We start from the raw sequence: 12,416 nt of genomic DNA on the forward strand, positions 1-12,416 counted from the left end.
GCTTTTTTTCAATGGCCCAGAAAAAGGGCCTGTGGTAAAATTGAAACCTGTATGCGCCTATTTACGGCCTGAGCCCTTAATGCTACTCATTGATCTAGCAGTAAGGGTTCATGCACTACACAAGTGATGACTGGTCAGCACGAGCCAACTGCCAATTAACTCTGTAAACGCCACATGCTTTAGGAAATAAAAAATATAATTTGTCCCGGTGGTATGGGCGTGTGCCAAATCGAAAATTACCACCGGGAGGGGGGAGGGGTTGGTGCGCTAGCCTGGTGGTAGTCTCATTCTGGCGTATGCTGCACTTGTGTAGAGCCTACCGCAGCTTTGTGAAAGGGCCCTTTAGTATTTTACAGACCTCTATCATATCAACTCTCAGCCATCTCTTCTCTAAGCTGAACAGCCCCAACCTCTTTAGCCTTTTCTCATGAGGAAGTCATTCCATCCCCTTTATCATTTATGTTGCTCTTCTCTGTACCTTTCCTAATTCTGTTATATCTTCTTTGAGATGTGGTGACCAGAATTGCACACAATATTCGAGGTGAAGTTGTACCATGGAGTGAGAGAGACATCATGATATCCTGTGTTTTATTTTCCATTCCATTTCTAATACTTTCTAACATCACTTTAATCGGTTATTCCTATCTTTATGTACCCAGGCACACTTGTGGCTTTTGCTGCTGCTTCTCATTCCGTTTAGCTATCTTTGGATTCTCCAAAATGAAAAGCCCCACATCAGAACAAACATAAATCGGCTAATCACTTTTAGACCCATACCTAAAATGCCTTATAAGCAAATCGAGTGGCCTCTGTGCAAACTTAGATTTCAGCAAGGCATTTGACATATACATGACATCAAATCAAAGAGATTAATCAGATTCAGTGGCGTACCTAGGGTAGTTGACACCCGGGGCCGGTCATTTTTTAACACCCCCCCCCCCCCCAAATCCAGTACTAGGCATACCGAGAATACAAAACATCAGGACCTATAGAGCGATTCTACCATACCATAAGCAGTAATTTCTACGAGTCACACAAGGAAAAGGAAAGCATCTTAAACACTACAGTGAGCACTAGAACATCAATTCACCTATTGTAAAATGAAACCAGACAGAATAGTACAGATCATTGATCCTGCACAGTCAATGCCAGCTGAAAGCCATGTCTTTTTCACAAACACAGATACACCCTAATCCACTATAGAATAAGTAATCATAAACTTTCTATTTAGACAAAAATTAAACTGAACCCCCAATGCCAGACTCTGCATACAATGCAACACCACAGAAACAGAAAATGTCCTCTAGTACTATGCAAAATATAAAGACAGCAGATGTGAATTTGAAAAAACTAACAAATACCAATCACCACTTTACAAATTAACAAATAGAAATAAAACAAATAATATCATTTTATTGGACTAATACATTTAGCTTTCAGAGACCAAAATCTCCTTCCTCAGGTCAATACAGTATAGTGCTGTTACATTATCCTATCCTGACCTGAGGAAGGGGGTTTTGTTCTATGAAAGTTAAGTCAAAATGTATTAAAATTAGTCCAATAAAAAGATGACCTTATTTACATGTTCTACTTATAAACATTTATTAACACAGCTACAATACTATATCCTAAAGCAAAATAATTAAAATATATATTTACAGTTTGTTGTCTCTGGTTTCTGCTTTCCTCATCTTCTTTTCACTGTCTTCCTTCCATCCAGCATGTCTTCGCTCACTCTCTGCCATCCAGTGTCTGCCCTCTCTAATGTCCCTTCCATCCACTGTCTGCCCTCTCTCTCTGCCCCTTCCATCCACTGTCTGCCCCAGTCTGCCATCTCTCTCTCTCTTCCTTCCATCCACATCTGCCCTCTATCTCTGCTCCTTCCATCCACCATTTACCCCAGTCTGCCCTCTTTCTCTCTCCCCCTTTCACCCACCATCTGCCCTTTCTCTCTGCCCCTTCAATCTGTCTGCCCTCCCTCTCCCATCCATCCAAGGTCTGCCCTCCCTCACGCTCCCCACTTCCATCCAGGGTCTGTCCCCTCTCTCTCTCTGCCCCCTCTTTTCAGCCCCCTTATTCCACCTGCCCCTAGTTCCAGCCCCAGCCCACATCTCCCACCTGCCCCCCTTTTCAGCCCCACTATCCCACCAGTCCCCAGCCCTTTTCTCCCATCAGTCCCGAGCTTCAGCCCCAGCCAGTTTTCCCTGTCCCCTTTAAAGCCCCCAGTTTCAGCTCCTGCCCCGTTTCAGCCCCCAGTTCCAGTACTAGCCCCCTTATCCCAAATACCCTTCTTTTCAGCCCCCAGTTGCAGCCCCCTTCATCCACCACATGCCTTGCATCCCCCCTTTTCAGCCCCAGACCCATTCTCCCACCTGCCCCAGGCATGGACCCATTTTCCTTCCTGCCCTCTTGTCAGACCCCCAGACCCCTTCTCCCATCTGAGCACTCCCCTCCCCAATCCCCTTCTTCCCTCTGAGCACCCTCACCCTCCCCAATCCCCTTCTCCCCTCTGAGCTCCCCAATCCCCTTCTCCCCTCTAGGGACCCTCCCCAATCCCCTTCTCCCCTATGAGCACCCCCACCCTCCCCAATCCCCTTCTCCCCTATGAGCACCCTCCCCAATCCCCTTCTCCCCTATGAGCACCCCCACCCTCCCCAATCCCCTTCTCCCCTATGAGCACCCCACCCTCCCCAATCCCCTTCTCCCCTATGACCACCCTCCCCAATCCCCTTCTCCCCTATGAGCACCCTCCCCAATCCCCTTCTCCCCAATCCCCTTCTCCCCTCTGAGCCCCCCCTCTCCCATCTGAACCCCCCCCTCCGTCGAGAGGCCTGAGCCCTCTTCACCCTAAAGCCAGCACCCTGCTTTTTTTTTTAAATCCGTGCAGCGATGCAGGCAGCGCCTCGCGTCTGCCCTACATGAACTGAAAAGAGGAAATCGCTTTGCTGACTTCGGGCCTTCCCTCACTTGTTGTCCCGCCCTCTTTTGAGGTAACCCTATTTCCTCGAGGGCGGGACAACAAGCGAGGGAAGGCCCGACGTCAGCAAAGCGATTCCCTCTTTTCAGTTCATGCAGGGCAGACGCGAGGCGCTGCCTGCATCGGCGATCGCTGCATGGATTAAAAAAAAACTGTCGGCTCTCGCGGAGCACCCCCCACCCGCTGACACCCGGGGCGAACCGCCCCCACCGCCCCCCCCTTGGTACGCCACTGATCAGATTTGCTTGAAAAGGGTCTACCCTGATAAACCTATGTAATCCTCAGATCCTGTAATCCTTTGGATTTAAAGCAAACAATTCACTGCTTTTATCAGTGCTTTTTCAACATCACCAATGCCCAGGGCTGCCGAGAGTGAACCGGGCCCGGGGCAGAGCCGCTGCTCCCCCTCTCCCGGATCGATGTCCCTCCCCCCCCGCCCCCCCCCCCCCCCCACACACACAATCCAACTACCTTTGCTGGCGGGGATTCCAAGGCCCCCGCCAGCAGAAAACGTGTTCCTCCAGCGCTGCTATTCCGCTAATTGCCTGCCCCTGCGGCTGCTTTTTGAAAAGCAGCTGCAGAACAGCGCTGGAGGTGCTCCTCCAGGTCCTCCCCAACCTCCAAGGGGGGTCCGGCTGCGGCGCCGGAGTTTTCTCTCTCTTGCTCCTGTCAGGATGCGCTCACTCGGGTCCCGTCAGGAGCAGGAGAGAGAGAGACCCCAGCGCCAGGCCCCCCTTGGAGGCCCGGGCCCAGGGAATTTTGCTCCCCCCTCTCAGCAGCTATGCCAATGCCCAACTAATAAACCTGTTGCTCACAGCCTCTTCTTTACTTTTGCCTTTGTAAAGGTGGACCATGTTTGCATATGTCCAGCCCCTCTGGATTACAGCAGATCCAAAGCAGCACTAAAAAAGTTAAACAGCAGAGCTGCCAGTCTCCTGTGTTTCCCTACTATTCTGGTGCGAATCCCATCTGGTCCCATAGCTTTATCCACAATCAGTTTTGCCGGCTCCATGCAAACTGTAGTGTTTATCAAAGAGCACAGGGAAGACGCCTCTACAATAAAATGCTTGTGAAGCCTTTGGGCCCAGATCACCTAGGATCTATTTTCCATTTTGTGTCTATGGGAGTAGAGGAGTGTGGTAGCCGTGTTAGTCCACGCTTAAGGTTATCAATAGAAATCAAACAAAATAAAACATGGAAAAGAAAATAAGATGATACCTTTTTTATTGGACATAACTTAATACATTTCTTGATTAGCTTTCGAAGGTTGCCCTTCTTCGTCAGATCGGAAATAAGCAAATGTGCTAGCTGACAGTGTATATAAGTGAAAACATTCAAGCATTACTATGACAGTCTGACAGGGTGGGAGGATGGGGGTGGGTAGGAGGTATGCAAGCTTTAATCAGGTGGCTTTGTCTGATAAAATGCAAAACAGTTTTTAAACAATGGTCAACATCAAGGTACCTTAGGAGAGCGATATGTTACAAGTGGGCAAAGGTGCAAAGCTGAGACCTGGACCTGCAGCGTTTCCTGACCAAAATCAGTCTAGTTCTGCGCCAACATCATGATGCCCCACTCTAAAACTGGGTAATCTACAGTTTATTACCAACACCCCACACCGCCAAAACAGTGCAGAAAAATAGCTCTCTAATGCTCAAAGCACATGATATTCAAATTATATGCATGCTGTAAAAGCAAAACCAAGGGAGAGGAAGGTGCTTGGCACATGCATAGAGTTTCATGGTAAGCGCAGCTCGTTTGCACGCACCAGGTAAACCCAAGCATGCAGCACACATCGGAGCGGCTCTTCTGCACCCTTAAATATAAGCGTTTCAGTTTTTTATTTTTTTACTTTGAAGGCTTTCGCTTTTGGGTTTGCCTAGACTCGCGCACATTTCTCTCTCAGTACTGGCGCTTATAGGCTTGCATGGGCTTTCTTCCCTTATCAAAAGAAATTAAAAGTGGCAGATTTTAAACTGGAAAAATCAAAAGAAATCCTCTCTTTCAACCTTTCACTGCCAGCTCCGAGCTGGAGTCACCTTTCCAGCAGTAAGAACAGGGTTTGTTTCTGTGCTGTTCTCCGAGAATCGGGAAGGTATAGCAAATGTCATTAGCATACGTTTGATTAGGCTTAAATATAATCTGCCGCTATCTCTTTCACAAATGTTGTTTCCCCGAGCTAAAGCCCTCTGAGCATTGTGTGCAGAGTTATATGCACTCTACTCCCATGCTAACTCTAAGGTCGACCTAAATGTTGAGATTTGGGCGTTCCCGACCATATTATCGAAATGAAAGATGGATGGCCATCTTGTTTCGATAATAGCGGTTTCCACGCCCCTTCACGGGGCCGTCCTGCGGGGACGCCCTCAGGAAAACTTGGGCGCCCCGTTCAATTATGCCCCTCCTAGTCTCTCACATCCTTATGGAAACTTTCTGCCATTACTGACTCTTCTTGTGATGCCACTGAAGGGACACACTTTTGAACAGTAGTGTTTCTTGGTGGAACCTGGAAGAGGCCACGCATGCAGTTACAGATAAGAGTCACAGTGTGAGAAACACCCACCTTCATAACCTCCACCTGAAGGTCCTCATGGAGAGACGGTGTCACCTTCACTGCATTCAGCATCTGGTTAAGCAATTGCCTCTCGTCTGAATCTGTCTCCACAGATACAAATCTCTCATCCGAAAGAAGCTTCTAATTAAAAACAAAACAAAAGAAAACAATTTAACAGGAGAGTTGACTGGAAGATTAAAACAGGTTTCAGACATATTATTTATTGATGGCCACTTTCACAGCACAAGATATAAACTCTTCCCCACCCAGGGAATGCCAAGATGGGTTGGATGTTTTAAGATAGGTTAAATGCTGCATTTTGTTCTTTACTATAGGATCCTGTCAGTTCTAAATCTCACTTCCATTTCAATTTCATTCTAGTAGAGTCAAGGACCGTGTCTGATTTTAAGAAAGCATGGGACAGGCACATGGGATCTCTTCGAGAAAGGAGGAGTTAGTGGTTACTGAGGATGGGAGACTGGATGGGCCATTTGGCCCTTATCTGCTGTCATGTTTCTTTGTTTCTATTATCTGGTACCATAAACCACTTTCAGCTTTTCAAACATGACGTTTTTTGTTTTCAAAATCCTATAATCAGGTCTCCAGTTATTAAACTATAATTACAGGGCTCAGAGCTGCACCATTAAGCCAAGAGCTATTCCTTCAGGACTGATCCAATATGAGATAGAAACCGTTCGGCTTGGGTAACAAAATACCTGCATACTTGTTTCTTGTTTACGTTGTACTCTGTCGGCCTTACATGGAAATTCTATTTTTAATTCTGCATGGGAGGGGAAGCATTAATAGTCCACGCACTTAAGCATGGCAATATTGAAGACAGAATGCTAGTTTTCCTCCTCCGACTTCAATAGTGACTGTTCTGTTGCACAATTCCATATGGTGGTGGATTTGCAAAGTTAAATGAAGTGGTTTGATACAGATAATGTATTTATTACAGATTTGCATGGAAACATTTTCAGTTCATTGTTGGGTCATTTGCAGACTTTTTATTTGCTCATTTTACCTATTAGTGCTATAAAAAAAAATCTAACATGCATTAATTTACTTTATATGCACTGAATCTTTTAAGGGAATCAGGATTTGATATACTGCCTTTCTGTGGTTTTTTTTGCAACTACATTCAAAGTGGTTTACATAGTATATACAGGTATTTATTTTGTACATGGGGCAATGAAGGGTTAAGCGACTTGCCCAGAGTCACAAGGAGCTAAAGTGGGAATCGAGCCCAGTTCCCCAAGATCAAAGTCCGCTGTACTAACCAATAGGCGGCTACTCCACTCCAAGCATCACTAACAAACACACACCCTAGTATTTAAACAGATGAAAACTTTTGGGTCTAAAAATGACCCAACAGTGAACCCATCAGGAAAGGGTCAAAGTCCTTACTAGTTCCAAAAGGTAAAATCCTTAAAATATTTCTTTGTGTGTGCCTACTTTGCTATTTCTAAGATGTACCCAGTTGAATAACAGGTTAAAATGTTTTTATTTTGTTGGGGTTTTTTTTTTTTTTGGGGGGGGGGGGGGGGGGGGGTTGTATGGAATGGCCACCTATTTGTTACAGCAGCAGGCTGACAACCATGGAAGCCAGGGTTCTAATCCCATTGTTTTTTATTGTGATCTCAGGCAAGTCACTTAACCCTCCAATGCCTCAGATACAAGATTAGACTGTGAGCCTTCTAGGCTCAGGGAAACACCCAGTGTACCTGAACATAACTCACCTTGAGCTTCCCAAGGCCGCCGAGAGGGGGTGAGGCGGGGGGGGGGGGGGGGGGGGGAATTTCCTGGTCCAGGCCTCTGAGGGGGGCCCAATGCTGGGGTCTCTCTCTCTCTCCCCTGCTCCTGACGGGACCTTTGTTGGCTGGGGAGTACCCGGAAGACAGACACTGCAGATTTTCCTCCAGTGCTGCTCTTCACTCTGTCCATTACTTCCGAGCATGCCCTGAGAGAAAAAGCAGCCACAGGGGCAGGCAATCGGCAGAGTGAAGAGTCAGCGCTGGAGGAAGACCTCTTCTGTTAGGGGGGACTCGGGATCCTCGCCAGTCAAAGTATCTGATCCGGGGGGGGGGGGGGGGGGGGGGATGGCAGCGGTGACAATCATGGTGGGAGCGGCAGCAGATGACAATTATGGGGGAGGGGCGGCAGCGGTGATGATCGGGGGGGGGGGGGGGGGCCATGGCAGCCCTGCCCCAGTTCAGTCTCTCGGTGGTCCTGGAGCTTCCATTGAAAATGCATGAGTTAAATCTAAATCTTCCATCATCAGTTACTGCACAATAACTATGGAATTTGATGTTCGGATGTGTTTTTTTTCTGAAGAGAGCAAAGGAGAATTGAGGAAAGTTAAAGAGTATTGGGGGGGGGGGGGGGGGCGCTTAAGCACTACATGTGGATGGACGGGTGAGCATCTCCATAAAACTGTTCAATAAAATTAATCCAGGCTTACCAAATAGACACACCCTCTCTACACCATGGCTTCTCATCGTTGGAGTAAGTTGTAAACGGCTTTTGTGGCAAGCTCTGGCAGCAAATGAGCGAAAACTGATACGTTGTAGATTAGCTTCTGATAAACACAAGGATTTATTCCCATGTTATTTCAGCAGCTCAAAAAATAGTTGCACCTGCCTGTGTAATACATGCTGAAAAGGCCTTAGATTACATTGAGTGGAGGTTTTTATTCTCGGTCTTGGATTGGTTTGGCTTAGGAGAATATGAGGCATATTTTCAAAGCACTTAGCCTTCCAAAGTTCCATAGCAACCTATGAAACTTTGGAAGGCTAAGTGCTTTGAAAATATGCCTCTATGTATTCTCACCCTAATGACTCTTTCACCAATCAAGTTCCCTTTACAGGCAGAACAAGGCTTGGTTGTCCTCTCCCCAATTCTTATCATTCTGGGTCTTGAACCTTTACTTATTGCTATTCGCTTCTCACAGAATACTCATGGCATAAACATTGCAAATTCGGCAATATGTCCGGAAGTACATATCTGCATATGCTGATGTCATCCTGCTGTATGTCTCCTTGCCCAAGTCATCCATCCCCCAATATATTGAACAATTTGGCACAATATCCGATACACCATCAACTGGACGAAAACAGAAAATTTCCCCTCAACATCCACTGTGTTCAGGAGAATTTTCCTTCTATACCAATCTGCTGGTGTTTGGAGGTATCAAATACTTAGGAATTATGTTTAAGCCTTCTCTTCAAGAGGCAATACAAGAAAATACCACTAATGGGCTCATTTTCAAAACAGAAAAACGACTAAAAAGTGGCATACAGCAGCATTTGGATGTTTCTCTCACAAAAACATCCAAATCAGTATTTTCGAAACCTATTTTTAAACATTTTTCTATGAAGTCCATCAGAAGTGTGTCCAAATCTCAAGGGGGCGTGTCAGGGGTATGCTCAGGCTGAGACTTGGGCGTTCCTAAGACAGACGTTTTTCAGCCATAACGGAACAAAACAAAACCGTCGAGGACTAAAACTAAGATGTTTTGAGCTAGACCTGTTTTTATAATGAGCTAGTAAAACATGCCTGTTTCTTGCGCAAATGAAACGGGCGCTAGCACGGTTTCCTTCCGAACCCCCCCCCCAGCCCTACTCACCCCTTCGGCGTTCTGAAGGCACTGACCGCCATTGTTGCAGACCTCGGCACGCCACCTTCAATCTGCTGATTCGTTGGTTGTGAAGCCACTGACACCATTGCTCCACCCTCGACGTCATCACGTTTGACGCAAGGGCGGGGCCCCAACACAGTGTTTTCGGTGGCTTCACCACCACGAAGGCTTTGAACAGGAAGGAAGTACCCGGAGGACCTGACAGTGACGTCAGTATTCTCAGAACGTTGAGGGTGAGTTTTATTATATAGGATAAGGCACTAAAAGGTGCCCTAAATAACCAGATGACCACTGAAGAGAAACAGGGATGACCTCCCCTTATTCCTCCGGTGGTCACTAAACCCCTCCCAGCCCCCAAAAATGTGATTAAAAACATTACTTGCCAGCCTCAGATGTTATACTCAGGTCCATCAGAACAGCGTGCAGGTCCCTGGAGTAGTCTAGTAGTGGTGCAGTGCACTGCAGACAGGTGGACCCAGGCTCATACCTCCCCCTACCTGTTACACTTGTGGAGGAAACCGTGAGCCCTCCAAAACTCACCAGAAGCCCACTGTACCCACATATAGGTGCCCCCTTCACCCATAAGGGCTATGGTAGTGGTACAGTTGGGGGTAGTGGGTTTTGGGGGGCTCAGCAGACAAGGTAAGGGAGTAATGGTGAGATGTGTACCTGGAAGCATTTTATGAAGTCCACTGCAGTGCCCCCTAGGGTGCCCTATTGATGTCCTGGGATGTCAGGGGAAACCAGTCTACTAAAAATGCTGGCTCCTCCTACATCCCAATGGCTTGATTTTTGTGCATTTTTTTCCTTGAAAATGGACCAAAAAACAAAACATCCAAATCACAAAACCTTGTTCAAAACAGTATTTAAAAAAAAGCAAAAAACAAAAGATGTGTTTAGTTTTTGAAAATGACCTTCTTTCCTATTTAGATTTTGGACGTTATTTGCAAAACGTCCAAAGTCAGACTTAGACTCATATCAAAAATGCCCCTCCAAGGTTCTTAATCTGCTTAAATCCTCAATTCAAAAATTGTCCCCCTTAGTAGGGCAAACTGGCATCTATCAAAATGATGCTTTCACCTCTAGTTATTTCTAGGTAGAGCATTTAGTGCACAATTAATTTTTTAAAATTGTAATCACGATTACATTTTTTAATCATAATCAAAATTTTTAACTCCTGTCTGTTGCCCAGCATTGCTTTCTCTCCACTGCCTATCCAATTTCACATTGGCACAACATAACAGAGGGAAGACATCGCTGTCAGTTGCAAGTAGCATGTGGAAATCCCTGCTGAGATCCTACCAAGAGCCAGATAAATGTTAAGATAAATGCAGGGGGAGGGGGAGGAGGGGGATGCTGGACTTGTGCACTGGGTGGGGGGGGGGGGGGGGGGGGGGTCAGCAGTAGTAGAGGAGAGAAATGGGTGTCTATGTGACAGAGGTAACAGGTTTAGCAGCAGAAGGGGAGCTGAAGGAGAAGGATGCAGCAGGAAAGGATAAAGGTAAGTACCTGTATAGAGGAGAGGGGAAGCAATGTGCTGTGGGAAGGAAGTGTGTGCATGCAACTTTTCATTACATTCAGCAGGTTTAAAAATTTCCATGCAGTAAGAATTTACCAGTACCAAGCCATCCAGTCCAGAGGTTTGACTAATAATGTGTTTAAATTTTTTAATACCACGATTAATTTTAATTACAATTTTTCATTGTTGCCCACCCCTATTTGAATAGCATGTTGTAAAGGATAATCAGCTATGCTGAGCATTTGTTCAAAAGAATGTTTGGGTTAACATTCAAAAAAAATTGAAAAGCATGTGTCCAAAATGCATGGCATGACTAATCACAATTAATCGTGCAATTAAAATGTCTTGACTGCGCGATTAATTGGAATTAAAAATTTTAAGCAGTGACCAATCGTTCTTATTTTTTACTGAGCATGCTCCCTGTACAATTTCCTAAATTGTTTTTTTTTAATAATATTGAAAAAGTATAAACCAATTTCTTGTGGCAAAATAAACCCCCTAGAATAGTCCTTAGGAAATTGAAAGCTACCAAGGACACAGGGGGCGTTAAGTTCCCTGACTTTCAGTTCTACAATCAGGCCTTTCTTCACTATGTGGCTCAATATAGAACAACAATTGTCCAAATCCAATTCCCTTGAAAATTAAGATGAGTACCTCTTCTAATACAGATATAATGACACAGTAATAGCCATCAAAAAACTAGATGGAACTAAGAAACACTCCATTTCACATTCTGTGATAAAGTCACCTCCAGGATAGTTGGGTTAAGGCAGTTTCAGTCTGAAATACAAGTCCCAGAAGGCACTGCAGGCAAGGAGCCAGAGGGTGAGATGAAGAACCCGGACTGCACTCCTAGCTGCAATCAGGGAAGATATGGGTGTAAGCTGGCAGGTGGTGTAGAGTGGCTGCCACTAGACGGAAAAAGAGTTAGGAAACCCTGTGTGCAGGAGCTCATCATTGGTCTCATTAGTCTAATGCTTAACTCAGCTGGTTTGGGTGTGACGAAGCTAATGGAAGGAGAATGATTGGTGGTGGTAGCTGAAGCCAGGGATTGATTAGGCAGGTGGGAAGGAGTCCCAGCAGTTCAGTTCAGAAGAGAGGAGCTGAAGGAGAGAAGCAGTTGCAGGCTGAAAACCCTTGGGCAGGGAGGTCCCTAAAGTACTGAAGCAGGCTGAGATTCCTTGGGTGAGAGGAAGTCCCAAAAGTATTGAATTCACTGTGAAGCTGATGCAGGGGAAAACCCTTGGGTAGAAGGAGTCCCTAAAATATTGAACTCTCCTGAAGGTAAAGAGGATAGAAGGTAGAAAATGCTGCTGGGTGACTGAACTGTGATGATGAACTGAAAGAACTGTTTGTCTTGGGAATTGAATTACTGTTTATTATGCACTGGATAAAGAGCCCAGACTGGAGCCTGTAAGCCTGTATTGAATCCTGGTATGTGCTATGCTGCTGTTGGAACTGTGTATTAGAAACCTGCATGGAATAAAAGTCCTTAAGTTTGAAGTTACTGGTGGACATCTATTTCTTCATTGTACCGGGAGCCTGTGGCTGGAGGAGATTGTTCTATCCTTGGCTGCACAAGAAAGGTACCTGGTTTACAATTCAAAATATGTTTCCACTTGAAACAATTCCAAATTTAGAACCAATAATTTACTCATAATCCCCAAGATTCTATACAGCGTGCCTAGAGATCTGCACCGAAATTCTAGCATATTCTGCAACTACATGC

The 12,416-nt window shown here is 45.7% G+C and overlaps 1 protein-coding gene across 1 annotated transcript in view; it reads right to left on the reverse strand.

Annotated features, from left to right (window-relative positions):
• The window catches only part of LOC115458854 (brefeldin A-inhibited guanine nucleotide-exchange protein 3-like), a gene marked incomplete at its 3' end in the record, with an annotated part of 189,363 nt that overhangs the window by 125,501 nt on the left and 51,446 nt on the right, over positions 1–12,416 (reverse strand). The window contains exon 4 of the mRNA XM_030188691.1: positions 5,541–5,672. Within this exon, the coding sequence (XP_030044551.1) occupies positions 5,541–5,672 (132 nt within the window). The remainder of the gene's footprint in view (positions 1–5,540; positions 5,673–12,416) is intronic.

This window comes from Microcaecilia unicolor, unplaced genomic scaffold (genome assembly GCF_901765095.1).
Source record: "Microcaecilia unicolor unplaced genomic scaffold, aMicUni1.1, whole genome shotgun sequence".
Taxonomy (NCBI): domain Eukaryota; kingdom Metazoa; phylum Chordata; class Amphibia; order Gymnophiona; family Siphonopidae; genus Microcaecilia; species Microcaecilia unicolor.